The sequence below is a fragment of the Salmo trutta genome, chromosome 1 (assembly GCF_901001165.1).
Source record: "Salmo trutta chromosome 1, fSalTru1.1, whole genome shotgun sequence".
In the NCBI taxonomy this organism is placed as follows: Eukaryota; Metazoa; Chordata; class Actinopteri; order Salmoniformes; family Salmonidae; genus Salmo; species Salmo trutta.
Genome location: NC_042957.1, coordinates 58,324,414 through 58,343,486, shown reverse-complemented (window position 1 = coordinate 58,343,486; position 19,073 = coordinate 58,324,414). Strand labels below are relative to the sequence as shown.

At 40.5% G+C, this 19,073-nt stretch overlaps 1 protein-coding gene across 1 annotated transcript; it reads left to right on the top strand.

Annotated features, from left to right (window-relative positions):
- Positions 1–4,789: 4,789 nt before the first annotated feature.
- Positions 4,790–18,558, top strand: LOC115202633 (hepatic leukemia factor). The gene is made up of 4 exons (XM_029766721.1): positions 4,790–5,138; positions 8,228–8,584; positions 14,566–14,783; positions 15,337–18,558. Exons 1-4 carry the CDS (start codon positions 5,024–5,026, stop codon positions 15,550–15,552), a joined length of 906 nt encoding a protein of 301 aa, XP_029622581.1. The 5' UTR covers positions 4,790–5,023; the 3' UTR covers positions 15,553–18,558.
- The last annotated feature ends 515 nt before the right edge of the window (positions 18,559–19,073 follow it).

Sequence of the window (19,073 nt, the reverse complement as noted above, 5' to 3'; positions counted from 1 at the left end):
CTGTACTGTGGCTCGTTTCAGTCCCTTCCACAGGCCTTTAACTGCTGTACTGTGGCTCGTTTCAGTCCCTTCCACAGGCCTTTAACTGCTGTACTGTGGCTCGTTTCAGTCCCTTCCACGGGCTTTTAACTGCTGTACTGTGGCTCGTTTCAGTCCCTTCCACAGGCCTTTAACTGCTGTACTGTGGCTCGTTTCAGTCCCTTCCACAGGCCTTTAACTGCTGTACTGTGGCTCGTTTCAGTCCCTTCCACAGGCCTTTAACTGCTGTACTGTGGCTCGTTTCAGTCCCTTCCACAGGCCTTTAACTGCTGTACTGTGGCTCGTTTCAGTCCCTTCCACAGGCCTTTAACTGCTGTACTGTGGCTCGTTTCAGTCCCTTCCACAGGCCTTTAACTGCTGTACTGTGGCTCGTTTCAGTCCCTTCCACAGGCTTTTAACTGCTGTACTGTCGCTCGTTTCAGTGAGTTGTTCTTTTTCCGTCCAGCCCCTGAATTCTTAATCACATGACTTCCACGGCTAAGTGAGACAATCTTCTTGATAAACCTTAGTCTCCTCTCTGTCGGTACAGTTCAAATTAAGCTGTGGGTTTCATTTTACACATTTCAACCAGCTGAATCTTCAATTCTATATTTTGGTTGTGGGGGAGTGAGGGGGAAAGGTCCATGGTAGTGTGTTTGGATATACTGATCATACAACCCTATTCACAAGAACCCTAAAAACGGCTGCAGGCAAAGTCAGGTTCTCACATACAGTATTTGTGATCTCTATACTCCCACTCTGGTATGCTGTGTAGAATGGTGCAGTTTTAGTCTATCTGAGGAATAAATCCATCTCAACCACCACCACCACACCCACAACAAGCCATGACTGAAATATGGCCTGAATTTACTTCTTTTTTTTAAGCAACTTAGCCAATAAAACTAAATATTTATTTATGTTTTATCAAGTTGTTAGACTCAGCTCCTCTGTTGAGGTGAACTGAGGTTGTTGCCCTACTTTCAGATATTGGGATCCCAACATAGGCCAATCATTCACTTGATATGGACCCAAATTGGGACATACATTTGACTTCTAATATGCAGTACCAGTCAAAAGTTTGGACACATTTACTCATTCCAGGGTTTTTCTTTATTTGTACTATTTTCTACATTGTAGAATAATAGTGAAGGCATCAAAACTATGAAATAACACATATGGAATCATGTAATAACCCAAAAAGTGATAAACAAATCAAAATGAATTTTATATTTAAGATTCTTCAAAGTAGCCACCCTTTGCCTTGATGACAGCTTTGCACACTCTTGGCATTCTCTCAACCAGCTTCATTAGTTAGTCCCGTGGAATGCATTTCATTTAACAGGTGTGCCTTGTTAAAAGTTAATTTGAGGAATTCCTTTCCTTCTTAATGTGTTTTAGCCAATCAGTTGTGTTGTGACAAGGTAGGGGTGGTATACAGAAGATAGCCTTATTTGATAAAAGACCAAGTCCATATTATGGCAAGAACAGCTCAAATAAGCAAAGAGAGTCCATCATTACTTTAAGACATAAAGGTCAGTCAATCTGGAAAATGTCAAGAACTTTGAATGTTTCTTCAAGCGCTATGATGAAACTGGATCTCAAGAGGACCGCCTCAGGAAAGGAAAACGCAGAGTTACCTCTGCTGCAGACTCAGAGTATAAGTTCATTAGAGTTACCAGCCACAGAAATTGCAGCCCAAATAAATGCTTCACAGAGTTCAAGTAACAGACACATCTCAACATCAACTGTTCAGAGGAGACTGTGTGAATCAGGCCTTCATGGTCGAATTGCTGCAAAGAAACTACTACTAAAGGACACCAATAAGAAGAAGAGACTTGTTTTGGCCAGGAAACATGAGCAATGGACATTAGAACGGTGAAAATCTGTCCTTTAGTCTGGTGAGTCCAAATTTGAGATTTTTGGTTCCAACCGCCGTGTCTTTGTGAGACGCATAGTAGGTGAATGGAGGATTTCCGCATGTGTAATTCCCACCGTGAAGCATGGAGGAGGTGGTGTGATGGTGTGGGGGTGCTTTGCTGGTGACACTGTCTGTGATTTATTTAGAATTCAAGGCACACTTAACCAGCATGGCTACCACAACATTCTTCAGTAATACGCCATCCCATCTGGTTTGCGTTTGGTGGGACTATCATTTATTTTTCTACAGGACAATGACCCAACACACCTCCAGGTTGTGTAAGAGCTATTTGACCAAGAAGGAGAGTGATAGAGTGCTGCGTCAGATGACATGGCATCCACAATCACCCGACCTCAACCCAAATGAGATGGTTAGGGATGAGTTGGACCGCAGAGTGAAGGAAAAGCAGCCAACAAGTGTTCAACATGTGGGAACCACTTCAAGATGTTGGAAAAGCATTCCAGGTGAAGCTGGTTGAGAGAATGCCAAGAGTGTGCAAAGCTGTCATCAAGGCAAAGGGTGGCTACTTTGAAGAATCTAAAATATAAAGTATATTTTGATTTGTTAAACACGTTTTTGGTTACTACATGATTCCATATGTGTTATTTCATAGTTTTGACTTCTTCACTATTAATGTACAATGTAGAAAATGGTGAAAAATAAAGAAAAACCCTGGAATGAGTAGGTGTGTCCAAACTTTTGACTGGTACTGTATATACAGTATACATGATGGGATGATGGGACACACATACATACAGTTGAAGTCGGAAGTTTACATAAACTTAGGTTAGAGTCATTAAAACTCATTTTTCAACCACTCCACAAATTTATGGTTAACAAACTATAGTTTTGGCAAGTCGGTTAGGACATCTACTTTGTGCATGACACAAGTAATTTTTCCAACAATTGTTTACAGACATATTATTTCACTTATCATTCACTGTATCACAATTCCAGTGGGTCAGAAGTTTACATACACTAAGTTGACTGTGTCTTTAAACAGCTGTCATGGCTTTAGAAGCTTCTGATAGGCTAATTGACATCATTTGAGTCAATTGGAGGTGTACCTGTGGATGTATTTCAAGGCCTACCTTCAAACTCAGTGCCTCTGCTTGACATCATGGGAAAATCAAAAGGAATCAGCCAAGACCTCAGAAAAAAATGTGTAACCCTCCAAAAGTCTGGTTCATCCATGGGAGCAATTTCCAAACGCCTGAAGGTACCACGTTCATCTGTACAAACAATAGTACGTATGTTTAACAAGAAATGTGTGGGTTGGTTGAAAATTTCATTTTAATGACTCCAACCTAACTGTATGTAAACTTCCGACTGTACATAGGACTGCGGTCTCTAAGATGCATGGTAGAGTAACCGGGTGGTAGTCGACTAGTGACAGTGACTAAGTTCAGGGCAGGGTACTGGGTGAGGGCCGGCTAGTGATGTCTGATGGCCTTGAGATGGGTGTTTTTCAGTCTCTCCATCCCAGCTTTGATGCACCTGTACTGACCTCAACTTCTGGATGACAGCAGGGTGAACAGGCCGTCCAAGCACACCAAGACAGTCGTGAAGAGGGCACGACAAAACCTATTCCCCCTCGGGAGACTGAAAAGATTTGGCATGGGTCCTCAGATCCTTAAAGGGTTCTACAGCTGCTCCATCGAGAGATGTCCTGGGCATTTTTTGTACTAACATCATTCTAATTGATTGGGTTTAAGAAATACAATGAGTGTAGATGGCTGTTGTAGACCATAGGTTAAATGTTTTTAGGACATAATAGAGATAAAATAAATGTTTGTATAATTCAATTACTCTGTGGCCAATAGTAGGCCTATAGATCTAAGGTTAAGAAATGTGCAGTTGGCACACCTGTTATAAGCCTACTCATTTTAGTAGCCTAGCGGTTAGCACGTTGGGCCAGTAACTGAAAGGTCACTGGTTTGAATATCTGAGCTGACAAGGTGAAAAGTCTGTCGCTGTGCCCTTTAGCAAGGCACTTAACCCTAATTTACTCCAAGGGTGCCGTACTACTATGGGTGACCCTGTAAAACAACACATTTCACTACAACTATAGGGTGTGTGTGACAAAAAATTATTAGAGTTGAATAGTTACCAGTTTGGTGGAAACAAGCTTTAAATTATCTATTGAATGTACAAGAGAGAGAGCTATGATGGGGGCTTGATCCATATCCTATTGCTGAGCACCTAATAACACAGGACTCTGTGTAGATGTATATGTCCAACGAAGCTCACTACACCACATTGCAGTAGGCCTAAATTACAATATTCCCCCTCTTTAAAGAAGGGTTGTATGTCCTCACACTCAAAGCTTCACATGCTTACAAGGCCCCGAGAGAACACCACAATGATCCCACTGCTGCCACCAGTGTTTTATTCATTTCACCTTTATTTAACCAGGTAGGCCAGTTAAGAACAAATTCTCATTTCCAACTGCGACCTGGCCAAGATAAAGCAAAGCAGTGCGACACAAACAACAACACAGAGTTACACATGGAATGAACAAACGTTCAGTCAATAACACAATAGTGTAGCCTAACAGGGAGAGAGAGAGAACTGTATGGGGGCTCAATCTATGGATCTTGCACTACATACCAAGGCTAATGGATGTGGGTAGTACAACGATCACATACGCCATGTCGGAGTAATCTGTCAATTAACATGATTGACATATATATTTTCAAGGAGAAAAGGGCTGAGAAAAAAATGATAGGGAAAAAAACGTGAAACAAATAAGTTCCCTATTCAGCAGTGGTCAGTCCCTCCTTCCCTCCATCTCATTCGCAGTCGGTATTCAAGTGTTTGCCAAAGGTTTGACGTCATGTACATCGGTGTCCACAAATGGATTGTGAACCATCTTGAGCTTCACATCCAGTTAGTTCTCTGCCTTCTCGAACTAGCGTCGTTCGACGAAAACCGTAATTGTTATTTTCTGCGCGGATATCAATTTCTCGGTCAGAACTCCAGGTTGGGTCAAGCATTGAGGTTTGGTGTTTGTTTAACATATTTTCAAACGTGGGTCTTCTTTTGGAATAACAGCAATTGTACGCTATACTATCGTCCTCCAGACCAATGGAGAAAATGGCCAGACCTGTTCCTTTAAACTCATCTTTCCAACCTCCAACTAATGGCGTACTGAAATCCCTGTTGGAGAATCCAATGAAGCTGCCATTTCATCATGAAGAAGGTAAACAAAACGCAGACATCAAATCATTTGTTACGTTGTAGTTTACATTCTTTTTTGAGACGATTGTTTTGTCGTTCTCGCTTTCCAGCATGATCTGTCAGTGTTGCAGCGCGTTAGCAAACAAGATACAATGCACAAAAACCGAACGTCTCCTATGGCTACAATATTTCGGTAGCCGGGTGTTTCTCACCTTTGGTTACTAAGAATTGGCGTTGATTCAAGTGTAAATTAAAGGGACAATCACTGTTGCTACATCCATTTTTGGACTTATAAATTAATTGATTCTTGAAGAGTAGAACTTATAAATGCCTCATAAGCTTAGTTCAACTGTCATACCCCGTATATAAGATTGTTTTACTCCAATGTTTGTAAACAATGAAAATGTAAACACAATATAGTCTCAACATGGTTAAAACTATCATTTTGATATCATGGACGGTCAATCCTTGTATCCATAACTCAAACTCTGCATGTCTATGCATTTGAGTGGTTACATTTCTCTAGCCCCATCCCTCAGCTTTTTACCGAACCAGTGTCGGGAGATTCGCTTTGTTATTGTTTATACTGCTGATTGCCGCATTAAGTGTAATGGATTAGTACTACTACATCTAGCCAGATCGGGAAGGAGTACAGTATGATCCATGATGGTTGCAATTTGTCGTTAAATGTAAAAAAAATACATTCCTGGTATGCCAGCTCCAGCCTGATAAGGATACAGTGTAGCAACTATCCCATTAATTCATGTGACTCACGACAGAAAACGTCCCACTGTAAGTGTTTGTCATACATTATTATTTGGTATGCTATTTTTCGTACACCGTTTAAGCTAGAAACGTCATTCAAACTTTTAAAAAGTGCAGAGTGGTCAGGACCAGTGTGCTTGTATACAACTTTTGGATGTCCTTTACACTTTATAAACTATAAAGCTTTTTGCCCTTCGTTTTGTCCTCCATCCACTTTAAAGGGATTTCAACATTCTAAAGGTCCCATTGTGGCATCATTACATCCAACATTCTATGCACTGTGAACAATGTCACTTGTGACAACAATCAGCTACATTGATACTTTGCCAACCAGTTAGACAAAAGTTAGGACGTATGGAATCTTCCTCTACTTCTCTGCTATTGAAATCTGAACTCGTAACAAAAATATATTCTTGCGATAAAACGGTATAGCTGATTTAGTAACCGCATTAACTGCATTTTCTGTATTTTTTTTGCCGACCTCCCCGGCACTTTAGACAAAAAACGTAGAGGGTATGAGATCTTGGTCTACTTCTCTGCTATTCAAATGCGTGTTTCACGATATGCCGAAACTTCAGTACTTTTTCTATACTAGAACCTGAAAAACGGCTGGGTACCAGAATTCTTGTTTTATTTGGTACTTCTGTCAAATGTCTCACGTCGTCTACGAATTGAGAGAGGATCAAGTCTGTCTATCAGCGTAGCCGATGTCCCCTTATAGCGCGAGAGCACTGTGCCTGCTCCACTTACTCATTGCTAGCCCAAACCTCTCAGGAGGAACCACTGGGAGTCTGCTGCATCACCACTTATGCTGCACATAAGTTAACACACTTGAATAATGAAAAACAGCATGTAGAAATGTTGAAACTGTTAATAAATGTTTTCAAAAGTGTGTGTGTGTGTGTGTGTGAGTGAATGACGTCATGAGTTTTAAAGAGAACGCGCATACTTAAAAATAAATCCCAAATGGAAGGGGAACAGATTGGTTTCCATCTGTAGCCCAATGAAATCAGCCAAAACAAGGTCAATAACTCAATGCATGCACACACTGCTATTGAATATGCATTCACTTGTATTGTAAATAGGCCTAGGCTACATCTTGATTTACCCAGTTTATCAATAGACTAGAGATTTACCATTCAAATAAATGATGACCATAATGTTATGTAGTTTGATTGGTTAAAAAAAAGGTGACATTTATCTTATAATTTATTAATTAATGGATACATTACATTTGAAAAATGTTTTAATGATAATGAACTCAAAAGATCCATATGGATCAATTACCATTCTGTGACTTCTTTGGCTAATACGCTTTCTTTTTTTCAATTGGTATCATTCAATTGGTATCATTTTGGTATCGAGTATCGTGATACTAAACCTGGTATCGAAGTCAAAACTAGTGTCGTGACAACACATTCAAATCAGAACAGAATTATCTTCTTCTGATCAAAAGTGGCAGATGTTTTAGTAACGGTTAGCTTAACGAATGCAGTAGATAACTTCCCACTGTTGAATTAACTGTCATATAACTTTCAGAAATGTAACATTTATAGCACTGGGTGAGCACATTTCTAGCATGAGACAATTAGTAAACATTTAGACTTTTGACACATCAGCTACTTTGACCACTTTCCCAACAACTTAGGCAAAAACTTAGAGGAGGATATGGCATCTTGGTCTACTTCTCTGCTATTTAAATCAGAACAGAAATATCTTCTACCAATCAAACAACCGCTGTTTTATTAACCACATCAACTTTTTAAAAAGAACTGACATTTTGACAACTTTCCCAACAACTTAGACAAAAATCTGAGCACTACTACAAAAATACTTTTAAAGGGCAAAAGCAAGTCCAACAGTAGTACATTGTGGAAAGTTTAATCTACTATAAATACACTATAATTAGTATTCCGAAGACTAGCCAGTCTAGAAACCATTTAGTACTTATTTGTCAACAACTTGATGGGGAATATATAGATAAAGTTTTTTCAAATCTATTTTAAAACTTCTGGAAATAGGTAAGAGAAATTAAAATATATTTCATGAGCTTTCCTGAGATTGGAGGTTGTCCTCTAGAGGGTGCTTTTGCTGTTGGAGTTGATGGGGTGTTTACTGTAGTTTGGTTATTTATCTATTTGCATCAAGTATATAAACATTCAAATACGCCTCAAGTAAGATCTATGTTACACGTTTTAATCAACAATCAGGGGCTGTAGATATTGTGTGTGTATATAAATCAATTAAAACTTTGGCCTTTTATTGGTTTAGCCGTTTTGACATTGTAAAGGCATTGTTTGTCTGTTTTGGTCTAACAGTGATGTGACTCTCTCCAAATATTTGTAGGTTTTGGAAAAGAGAAGAATGACAAAGAGAAAAAGTTGGATGAGGAAGGCGGTGCCAATACTCCACAGTCGGCCTTCCTAGGGCCAACCCTGTGGGACAAGACCTTGCCATATGATGGGGACAACTTTCAGCTAGAGTACATGGACCTGGAAGAGTTTCTGTCAGAGAATGGCATCCCCGCAAACTCAGCTCAGAATAACCAAAACCAGCCACAGCAGCCCCGGCAGCCCACTATCCAGCATGTTTCCCCTGCACCCCCCTTACCCTCTGTGGTCGACCTCAGCAGCCATGCCACTACCTCCGTTCATACAGCCATGGTCTCCCAGAACTGTCTCCAGAGCCCCCCAGCCAGAGCAGGTAAAATACCATATCACACACACACAGCACAGGAACACTCTCAAACGAGGGCTAACATCTGCAAGGTCAACCAAACGCACACGCACACACACAACCCTCCTATAGCTCTCCAATTAGGGCAAATCTCTATGGTCAAAACCTTAGTTGTTATGCTTTGTAATAATATGCCCCGGGCGCTGTTTGTCCAGCTGGTGTACTCAGCACGCACATCATGACCAGGTTGTCTTATCAACACTGACCTTTCTCCTTTACTGTATACCCCATTCCACTCTGACAGAAAGCACAGAGGTTTCTCAGTATTTAGGCTACTTCAGGGGCTTTGAGTATGCTAGGACATTTCTTCTACAATTCTGGCCCTGGACTTTGGAGCTTGAATGGCATTGTGCCAAGTACTAGAAAGTTAAACTGGAGGAACAGTAGTTGTACAACTTGGGTGGGTTATAGTTTTGATCCCTCAACTGTGTAGTTTTTGTCAACAAACATTTACAGTTTTACTACATACCCGATGAAATTCCAATATTGATTTAGATTAGGCTCATTTTGTTGCTTGGCACGCAATGCTCCATTTTGCTTTGTTTGCCTAAGGTGAATCCTGACGTATCTGTTTCTGCCTACTGAAGAGACAACCAGAAAAAAGTAAAACGTTCCTCCTTATTGAAACACACATTCCTGGTACCCAGTTATTTAGAGGTGTGAGGATAACATACCTTATTTACAGGCATCACCAAGGCAAACATCTTTCATAATGCTAGTTGTCATGGTTTCAGCCTCTTGAAAGTGGGGGAGTGAATAAAGAGGGTCAGTGTAATTGGTGTGTTTGTTGGAGCAGGCAGATGTGATCTGGTTTGTGCTAGCCAGTTCTTTGTTGCTAAATAATGGACATCCTATCTGAATCTTCTAGTCGAGGGCAAAACAGTGATTCTATTGCCTGTAATTGTTTTATTTTGAAACTAGTTAATTAATGATGAGGATGGTAGTTGTCTTTATGACCCTATTTAATTTAATCAAGTATATGTAAATAAGGTGTTATCACATCAGTTATAAGTATGTTATATGTTTAAAGGAAATATTTCTGTGTGCCCATTGGTTTGTGTTATATAGTAACTTTGGAATGTATTTTGGTTGGTATGTGTGATATCTTCTCATTACCATAGTTGGTAGAGCACAGTGTGTCAAATGCTGGGAATTGCCAGGTCTCCTCACGATACAATATTATCACGATACTTAGGTGCCAATACGATATTTATTGCGATTCTATGTCTATCACGGTTCTATATGTATTCTGATTTGATACTGCGATTTAAATTTTATTTTTTTTTACATTTGTTTACATTTTTTTTGTGATTCGATGTTCATGACATATTGCTCACTATGTCTGCTGCAGGTGGACACGAGAGAGCCATGATAAAAACTAGTTTTTATCCGTCATGGAAATAAGTGCTGAAAACATGTTGGCTCACCATTTAATAGAAGATTGAGGCCAAAGCTATAGAAGGAGAAATACCAACGTTTTGGCACAGGTACAGCCGACTAGCGCCAGCTAACGTCAACTAGCTAGCAGAAAATATACAAAAGGTTTGTTGTTGTTGAGAATCAATACTTGGAGTCATAAAATGTATATAATATTGTCATAAATAGTATTAATATTACGATACTCTACTGTATCAATTCCCCCCCACTATTACTCTGATCCACCCAGCATGCTTTTACTGTGATTTGCAATTACATTTGAAGGAATTGCAAATGCCCTAAATTCCCATCCATTCCAAAAATTACCTCACAATTGCCATGGTAAAAAAAAAATACATTCACAACATCTTTTGATATGTGGCATTCTGTTTGACACATTTTAATATGATTTAGCTTGTCCCTTGAAAGTAGTTTCAGACAGAAGTGTAATAGTTTGTTTCTAATGATGACATTATTACTCATGCCAAATATAGCCATATGTATGTCCTTCGTCAGTGTACGTACAGTGACCACAATGTTTCTCTCAGTATTTATTTCCCCACTGCTTTCACAAAGTGAAAAAAAAGCTGGGAACAAACCTTGACGTGGTACTGTAAGTAGTTTTTGGCTTCACCACAGGGAGTAATAGTACATCCGGACACAAGTCTGTCACTCAGTCTGTCAAAGAACTACATCTGTACATTTACAGTACAAAGAATCCCAGCATGTGAGGGTGTATGTGTACGTGCGTGTATATTTGTCTCAGTGCGAGTGTGTGTGTTTTGTCTGGTACAGTTTCACAGGGCCTGTCCTCTCGATGTTATGCACATCCCCTCTCACGAGAGTACGGCTAGGTCTTCCTGACAGACGCATGCATCCGCCATGTGTAGCCCCAATGCTAAAGGGAGCTTGTCATGGCATGAGCATCTCCTCCTTCCTTTAATTCTCCCTCACCAGACAGATCCCAGTCGGAGCCATAGCAGAGGCACAGGCTGAACCCTGATGAGATCACATGGTCAAGGCTATACGGCTGTCACATACACCTCCAGCCTAGCCTGCCACACCAACCTCCCAATTTCATATTGCATGCAAGCACAATGCAGCCTGAGATAGCTTTGTCATCACAGCAGATATCCAGTGGATTTAGCGATGTGCTGGTCCCACTGCTGGTTCAATAAGGGGCCTAAGGTGTATTGTTGGCAGGGGCCAAAAGGGAAGTGGAGTGTAGACAAGGTCAAAGGTCATGTCTAAACTTGTGTGCCATGGAAGTGACTGTCTGATAAGGTGTGTGGTACCTATGGAAATCCTCTCCCTATAGTAAACAGATAAAGGGGAGGCGTTGTTAGTTCTCCTGTTGACTCTATGTTGTTTAGCATCACATTCATATACAGTAAACACTTAACACAATAATATGAATCCCCGACTAGCTCACACTTCATTTTGAAGATTGGTTGGAAAAGGCACAGACTCGATGTTGTTATTCCTTAGGGTTCGAGCTTAAAATGTTAATGAAAATCAAACCAGTTTAAAGAGGGTTTGAGTTTCTCTCCTGACTGTCCAGCGGTCAGAGGAAGAACATGCAGGTGAGAGTCAGGTCAGAGTCATCTTAGCCCTCCGTCCCATCTGCACTGGTTCTACTACCACCCCACAAAATGCAAATCTGATCATTTACCTACAGGAGAAGGAACAAGACGCAGAGCTCTTACCTTCTATCTATGTTTGGTGGACGTTGAACATGTTGTCAGACGGGTGTGTGTTGTCTCTTCCTATTGGAGGTTCGTAGAGGAGAGGTCACAGCCAAATACTATAGGGCACTATCAGCCAGGCTTTTCACCAGGCCACTCTTAGCCAGTAAAGCATGTCACTGTATTTTTACTCCAGTAATCTGGTCAGAATGAATGGTTAAAGTGATAAGATGTTTGGGCCACAGTGCTTGTTATTTATACAGGTGATATACTTTTGACAGATTGTTTTGGACAGCGTCTGATTTAGCCCTTCTAAGTAGCTTGGCACTAAGCTGACAGTGTTAGTCAGTGGCCTGTCGTTGTTGGGGACTAACATGCAGCCAACGTGTTCTTGACAATTCGCTAAAATGAGGCATTGAATTGGACCCCTGCTGAAGTACCACTTTGGATGGCCAGCCATTTTAGCTTAATGTGTCAGTGACTACTGATGCAATGATTCACTGGTGACGCCAGAGTGTAGTTGTCACGCTTGCGTGTCTACATTTTAGTAATTTAGCAGATGCTCATATCCAGAGCGACTTGTAGTAGTGAGTGCATTCATATTCATCCACATTTTTTTTTCTCTAAATTCATACATATTTGTTTTCTCTTCTGAAAGGGCTGGAGTAGCTGTCTTACTTCCTTCTGCATAACGTACAAGCAGGTCAGACCTGTATGTTGGCCTCGGCTTAAATCTCAACCAGGACTGGGTGGAGCTAGAAATGCTGCTGTGACCAAAGGTCAGAAGGCTTAAGGCCGTAGCCAGCTTAAAGCACAGAGAAGCTGGGTCATGACGTAGGAAGTGACCTAAAATGTCGGCCTTTGAATTCTGTTTGAGTGAAATGTTTTCACCGCCAGCAGGAAGAATTTGTATTTCTTTCATTCCTCATTAAGTTTTCAAACCAACTACAAAAGACTACAGTCTTTTGATTGTGATTGGTTGTAATTGTCAAGCTGTTTTAAGTGGATGAATCTCAGGTAAATACACTGACATTGGGCTCTATTAGCTTACTGTCATAAGATGCTCACCGCCAGCCACCAATCAAATTACAGCTGATTTGATGAAGCCATCCAATTAAGTTCTTCAGTTCTGCTTGCTAATCCACTGAATGATGAAGGGTAGAATGTGAAACCGTGTCAACTGCTGACCTGCTGCTCTGTGCAATAGAAATCTATTAGGTGTTACGTAACATCCACAGAGAGATTGCAGAGGCACATGTTGAGGCTGGCTGATGAGGAGGTTGCCTTAAGTCAATTTACAGACAAAATGTTGTTGTCTGCCTGAGCTCAGCTGACTAGAGGCACTGATAACAGGGCCCCAGAAAAGCTTAAATAACATATCTTCTGTGTTTGTGAGTGTCTGTTTCTGTGTGTCGTGTTCTCTGTGCTCCACCTGTTGGTTAAAAGGTGCAACCACAGTTGTTTTGCTTCCCTGTGGGCAAGGCCAGTTGTAGAATTATTTAGATGAAATAGTCATTGACTTGATGGGCATGTATAGAATAAGACGGACATAAGAATATAGTCCGTCTTCACTTGCAAGGCTGGTATTGATTCTAGAGCAGGGGTGTCAAACTAATCTTTCCCCGGGTTGCCACATACGGTCGTCAACGAGGTCCAGAGGGCCACAATTTTTTTTATTATATTTCCTTGCTGTCAAAATTTGCAATAAATAGTCTTGTAGTCCTCTGTTTTCTGAATTTCCGATGCTCCCTGACTGTCTAGCTTTCATTTCGGTGATTATTAGCGAGCTGGACAAAGTCAAGAAACTATATGAATGTGGGTCCATTATCATTTCTACACATTTTCAATTTGGTTTTAGACATTTTAAAGTGTGTATACATGCATGCATACAGTTCCAGGATTTGTCTTTATTTTTACTATTTTCTACATTGTAGAATAATAGTGGACATCAACTATGAAATAACACATGGAATCATGTAGTAACCAAAAAAAGTGTTAAACAAATCAAAATATATTTTATATTTCAGATTCTTCGAAGTAGCCACCCTTTGCCTTGATGAAAGCTTTGCACACTCTTGGCACACTCTTGGCATTCTCTCAACCAGCTTCACCTGGAATGCTTTTCCAACAGTCTTGAAGGAGTTCCCACATATGCTGAGCACTTGTTGGCTGCTTTTCCTTCACTCTGTGGTCCAACTCATCCCAAACCAGTTCAGGTGATTGTGGAGGCCAGGTCATCTGATGCAGCACTCCATCACTCTCCTTCTTGGTCAAATAGCCCTTACACAGTAAGGAGGTGTGTTGGGTCATTGTCCTGTTGAAAAACAAATGAGTTTTTATTATTATTATTATTATTATTATTATTATTTATTTTTTTTAAACTCAAACCACCCGTAGGCTGCATTGGACCTGGCTGTATGTTTGACACCCCTGTTCTAGAGAATCGGCTTTGTAAAGCACAACCATGTTAAAGAAGAGAATGGCAGAATACTATGATGTAAACAGGCACACGTGTGTTAGTTTCCCCCTAAGTGCCCTCATAGGGACTTTTTAAAGGGGGCTTTCTAGAGAACTCAAAAGTACCCCTGGTATGGGGTAGGAGATGAGGGGGGTACTAATGACTGCCACAGTTGTCATAGCTTTTATATTACATTTAATGGCAGATTCTAGAGCCTTCATTTTAAGGAAACCAGTTGATCTAATAAGGCCTAATTTCTAACCATTACTTTCTCAAGGACCATTGTACCTCAAAGCCTGCTCTTTCAGAGAGTACAGTCTCTTCTAAACAGTGCCCAGACGTAATTCAGCAGACCCTCTAACCTGTTTTCCTTTGCCTTTCTCCTGCAGTGCTGCCCTCAGCTGCCAGGAACACCCCCAGCCCCATCGATCCAGAGTCTATTCAAGTTCCAGTGGGCTACGAGCCCGACCCTGCAGACCTGGCTCTGTCCAGCGTGCCTGGACAGGAGATGTTTGACCCCCGAAAACGCAAGTTTGCCCCAGAGGAGCTCAAACCACAGCCCATGATCAAAAAGGCACGCAAGATCTTCATCCCCGAAGATCTCAAGGTAACCTACCTGGAGCCTACTTATGTGGAAGGTTGAAAGGGTTTGCCACTTGTTTGGCCAAAAACTTTAAGCACCATGTTTCCTTATGTTATGTAAGCAGCAAGTGGACTTATTCCACCTAAATAACCAGAAGTATTTTTAAACCACAATATAAGGAGGAGCGTTGGTGCAAACCCAAACCGGCAGCTTTTTCAGTATTGATAGGGAGGAGGCGAACTTGGCCAGGATTTAGCTTGACAGGTTTAGCCGTGGTCATTCACCCTTAACCCGAGTCATACGATGTTGTTGGAAGAGGTGTATCACATGTACTATTTTGTTTGTTGAGGTAAGATGGCTTCCTGCAGGGTGCAAAGGAGGTTGAACGTTTCAGGCAGTTATAAATAACATTATGGAAATGTAATAAGTGAAAATGAGATACGTGATGACATAAATAATAGGTCACATTTGGAATACTGTTTATTACTCAGGTAAATCACTTTATATTTTTACAATACCACAGGTAGTGTGAAAAAAAAATATGAATCACATCAGTGTGTTTCACATCCCTTTCCAGGATGACAAGTACTGGGCCAGACGCAGAAAGAACAACGTAGCAGCCAAAAGATCACGGGATGCCAGGCGACTGAAGGAGAACCAAATTGCCATCCGGGCTGGCTTCCTAGAGAAAGAGAACGGTGCGCTTCGCTCAGAGGTGGCCGACTTGAGGAAGGAACTGGGTCGCACCAAGAACATTGTGGCCAAATACGAGGCTCGGCATGGGCCCCTGTGAACCTCCCCAAACCAACGTCCACGCCACACCCTTCCCTCTCACCCCCTCACCCAACAGTTTGAAGGACAATGTGCCTCCCTTTTGGCGGCACTGGCCCCCCCCACACACCAGCCCCTCACCCCTTTACATGATAATCCTATAGGATTCTATCATTTGGAATTTGAATTCTGTCACTGGCATCCGTTTTGTTTGTTCCTTCTGTTTTCTCACTCATCCTTTATGTACAAACATGTATATGGGGTATGAGTATGTATGTACAGTATGCACACACACTTTCCTCCAAGTACTACAAGGCACTTTGAGTGTTAATGAGCCAACAACCTACTCTCCCGGATCCCTACCCTGTCTCCTCCTTCCATTGTTCATTTTGTAAATGATGCCATTGTGTTTGTTTTTTCCCCTTTTCTCACCTGTTTTATACGTGTGATCAGGACTGAGAACTGTTGTAATGTATCTCCCTCCCCATCCTTATGTTCTTCTAGTGCTGTTTTCAGAGGGATCATCCTCCTACCTAAGACCCTGTTCCTGTCTGTTATGTCCTGTACCTTCCTGTAGCATCCTTTCTCAAACGGTTTGTACTGCGCCTACATTCATATTGCAATTTTTTAATGTTATTGTACTTCCGTTAATATTATACATTTTCGTGTCCATTGTTCTATTGCAGCGCTGTAACATCAGTTCATCACATCAGGACTATAAGCTACTCTTGTGATTTTAATATTTTCTTGTTAGCACTTAACCTCTCTCTCAAACCTCAGTATAACTGTACAATTGAAAAGAAAAACCAGCGATTCTTTTCTATCACACATTGAGCAATAATCTTTTCCAAATCTATATTAATTCATGCTACCAAGTATTTCCTCCCACACCGATCCCCCAATCAGAGCACCTCCTGGTCTCCAGTAGAACCCACAACCCTCTTGTCTCTCGTTGCACGGTCATTTTCTGTTGGGAGTTGCGCTAGCTAGCATGGTGATGGTGAACAGATTTCCCATCCCGTGCTCAGTGGTCTCTCTGCTGCAGCCTGTTCCAAAACCACAACTCAGCTAACCCTCTCTGCACTAATCTTCTAACGCGTGTCACAATCTGACCTGGTGCAATGTTCCTCAGTCTAATCTGCCTGATATTTATGTATCTTTTCTGTTAAGGACAGATTAATTTTTTTGAAATATTCAATTGTTATTATTATGACTTCAATTTGTGTCGTTGATATTGTTATTCGTATTATTATCATCTCATTGTTTTTATTTGAATATTTCAGCATGATTTCTCAGAACACAAACCTCAAGCTAATCGCAAAAGGGTTTAATTATTTCCTTTTTATTTAGCATGATTAACAAGAGTGGTTCTTCTTTTAATAATCAATAGAGATATCTGTATTTTTGTAGCTATGTGTTTGCCTTCTTCTGTAAGATGGCTGTATGACTGTAAAAGATGTTGTAAAAATAGTTGGATGGTGTTGTCCAGTACTGTGGTTATCCCAAACAATTAGTTTACTACAAACCAAAATATTCAGTACAAAGGTGATATATTGGTTATAAGAGATGTTTATATAAAGCTATTCTATATGTTTTTTTTTGTACAGTATTTTTCCGATACATTACTGGATATGTATTTTAAAGGCACAGAATCCAGAATATTATTATTAAAGAATACAAATACATTACTCAAAGAATACAACCAATATAGTAGTGTTTTGATATCTTAACCATAATAATGTGGTAGTTTTACAGAGATTCCTCCAAATCCAGCAGCAGTAATGGATACTTTTGGGCATTATTGGAAAGACACTCCTGTATCCTGGTTATATACTATAGTTTATTAGTAACCTTTAGTTCCTTGTGTCATAGAATCGTAGTACTTTAAGCTCTCACCAACGTTAACATGAAATAAAGTCGTGAGTATGGAGGACGGAATGTATGGAATGATCTTTAATTGGTTTCTGAAGAGACCCACTATTGCAAAGGAGATGCCAACACTTGCTTGCTATTGATTGTCGTCGATGTCACCACTAGGTGTCTCAAGAAGACTCCTGTTATGGGTCCCTTCACTCAGATGACCAAAATATGTCACCGGAGTCCTTTGATGGTAAAACTGAAAAGGTTTACCTTTAGTCATATTCTGATATAAACTAATATTACTAACATTTGGAGCCATCTCTATGTTCACTAGTTAGAATGATGTTACTATGAAGGGGGAGGGCAATTTCAGGTTACTGTAGCTGCTGTTTGTCTGCTTGTTAGACCTTTGTGGTTCTAGTAAGCCCCACTGCCTGAGTGATATTACTCTCAATGACACTGCATAGCTTACTGTGTTCTCTATTTCTGCTATAATACTTTTAAATTCACAATTGACCAAATACAGTGTAGTGTTCCTTACCTGTTGCAGATCATGGTCCAGCCAAGGTGAGAGTAGAGATGATGATGATGTTTTGGCTGTAGAGAAATGGCTGGAGGTGGTTTTCCTTATTCACATTTCTATAGCCCATCTGTACAGATATGGGTTTTGTTAGTTGTGTGTGTCCATGTACTTTAACATGCTATTCTGTACCATGGACGTACCATATGAAAGAATAGGATAAAGCCATTACCAGTCCACACATTGCCCACATACCTCCCTGTAGAGTGACTTCACTACCTCACCCATGAATGGAAGAAAGTAACCATAATTCTGAGTCTATTCCAGTGCCTTGAATACACTGACTGTTCCTCAGTCTCTCAGCGATGTAATGTCATTATCACCACTTGAATAGGTTCAGATCTAATGCAGCAAATATTCTATATATTTACAATTGTCTTTTTACTTATTTAAAACACTAAAATTAACTAATTACCATTGTATTAATGGCAACACCAATGGACTGTTTCACAGAGGGTACATAGATACACAATGAAAGGAGTATTCTGTCTTGTCTGTCATGGAATGGATGCATAACATATGATATTCAGTCCTTGGTCTCCCTTTCTGTAATTTGTAGTGTCTAATAAAGGATTTTCTGTTTCTTTTGATGAGTGTCACACTTATTTCTGCTAGTGTCAAATATTTTTAAACTGTTTACTATATACACTGAGGCTATATAGTACTTAAGCAATAAGGTCCAAGGAGGTGTTGTGTCGTGCCTAAGAACAGCCCTTAGAGGAGCCCCAGAGGTGCCTTATTGCTATTATAAACTGGTTACCAATGTAATTAGACCAGTAAATAGTCCTTTTTAGTCATACCCATGGTATACCATGGCATTCAGCCAATCAGCATTCAGGGCCCGAACCACCCGGTTTATAAAAAACCATTAACACCTGCTCTTTCTATGACAGACTGACCAGGTGTGTCCAGGTGAAAGCCATGATCCCTTATTGATGTCATCTGTTAAATCCACTTCAATCAGTGTAGATGAAGGGGAGGAGACAGGTTAAAGAAGGATTTTTAAGCCTCAAGACAACTGAGACATGGATTGTGTATCTGTGCTGTTCAGAGGGTGAATGGATAAGACAAAAGATTTAAGGTCTTTGAAGGGGTATGGTAGT

Bases quoted from the DNA above. Each gene is read 5' to 3' on its own strand.
- LOC115202633 (XM_029766721.1), top strand. From the start codon at position 5,024: ATGGAGAAAATGGCCAGACCTGTTCCTTTAAACTCATCTTTCCAACCT. The intron at 5,139-8,227 runs GTAAACAAAACG...AAATATTTGTAG, and splicing joins GCCATTTCATCATGAAGAAG to GTTTTGGAAAAGAGAAGAAT. The intron at 14,784-15,336 runs GTAACCTACCTG...ATCCCTTTCCAG, and splicing joins TCATCCCCGAAGATCTCAAG to GATGACAAGTACTGGGCCAG.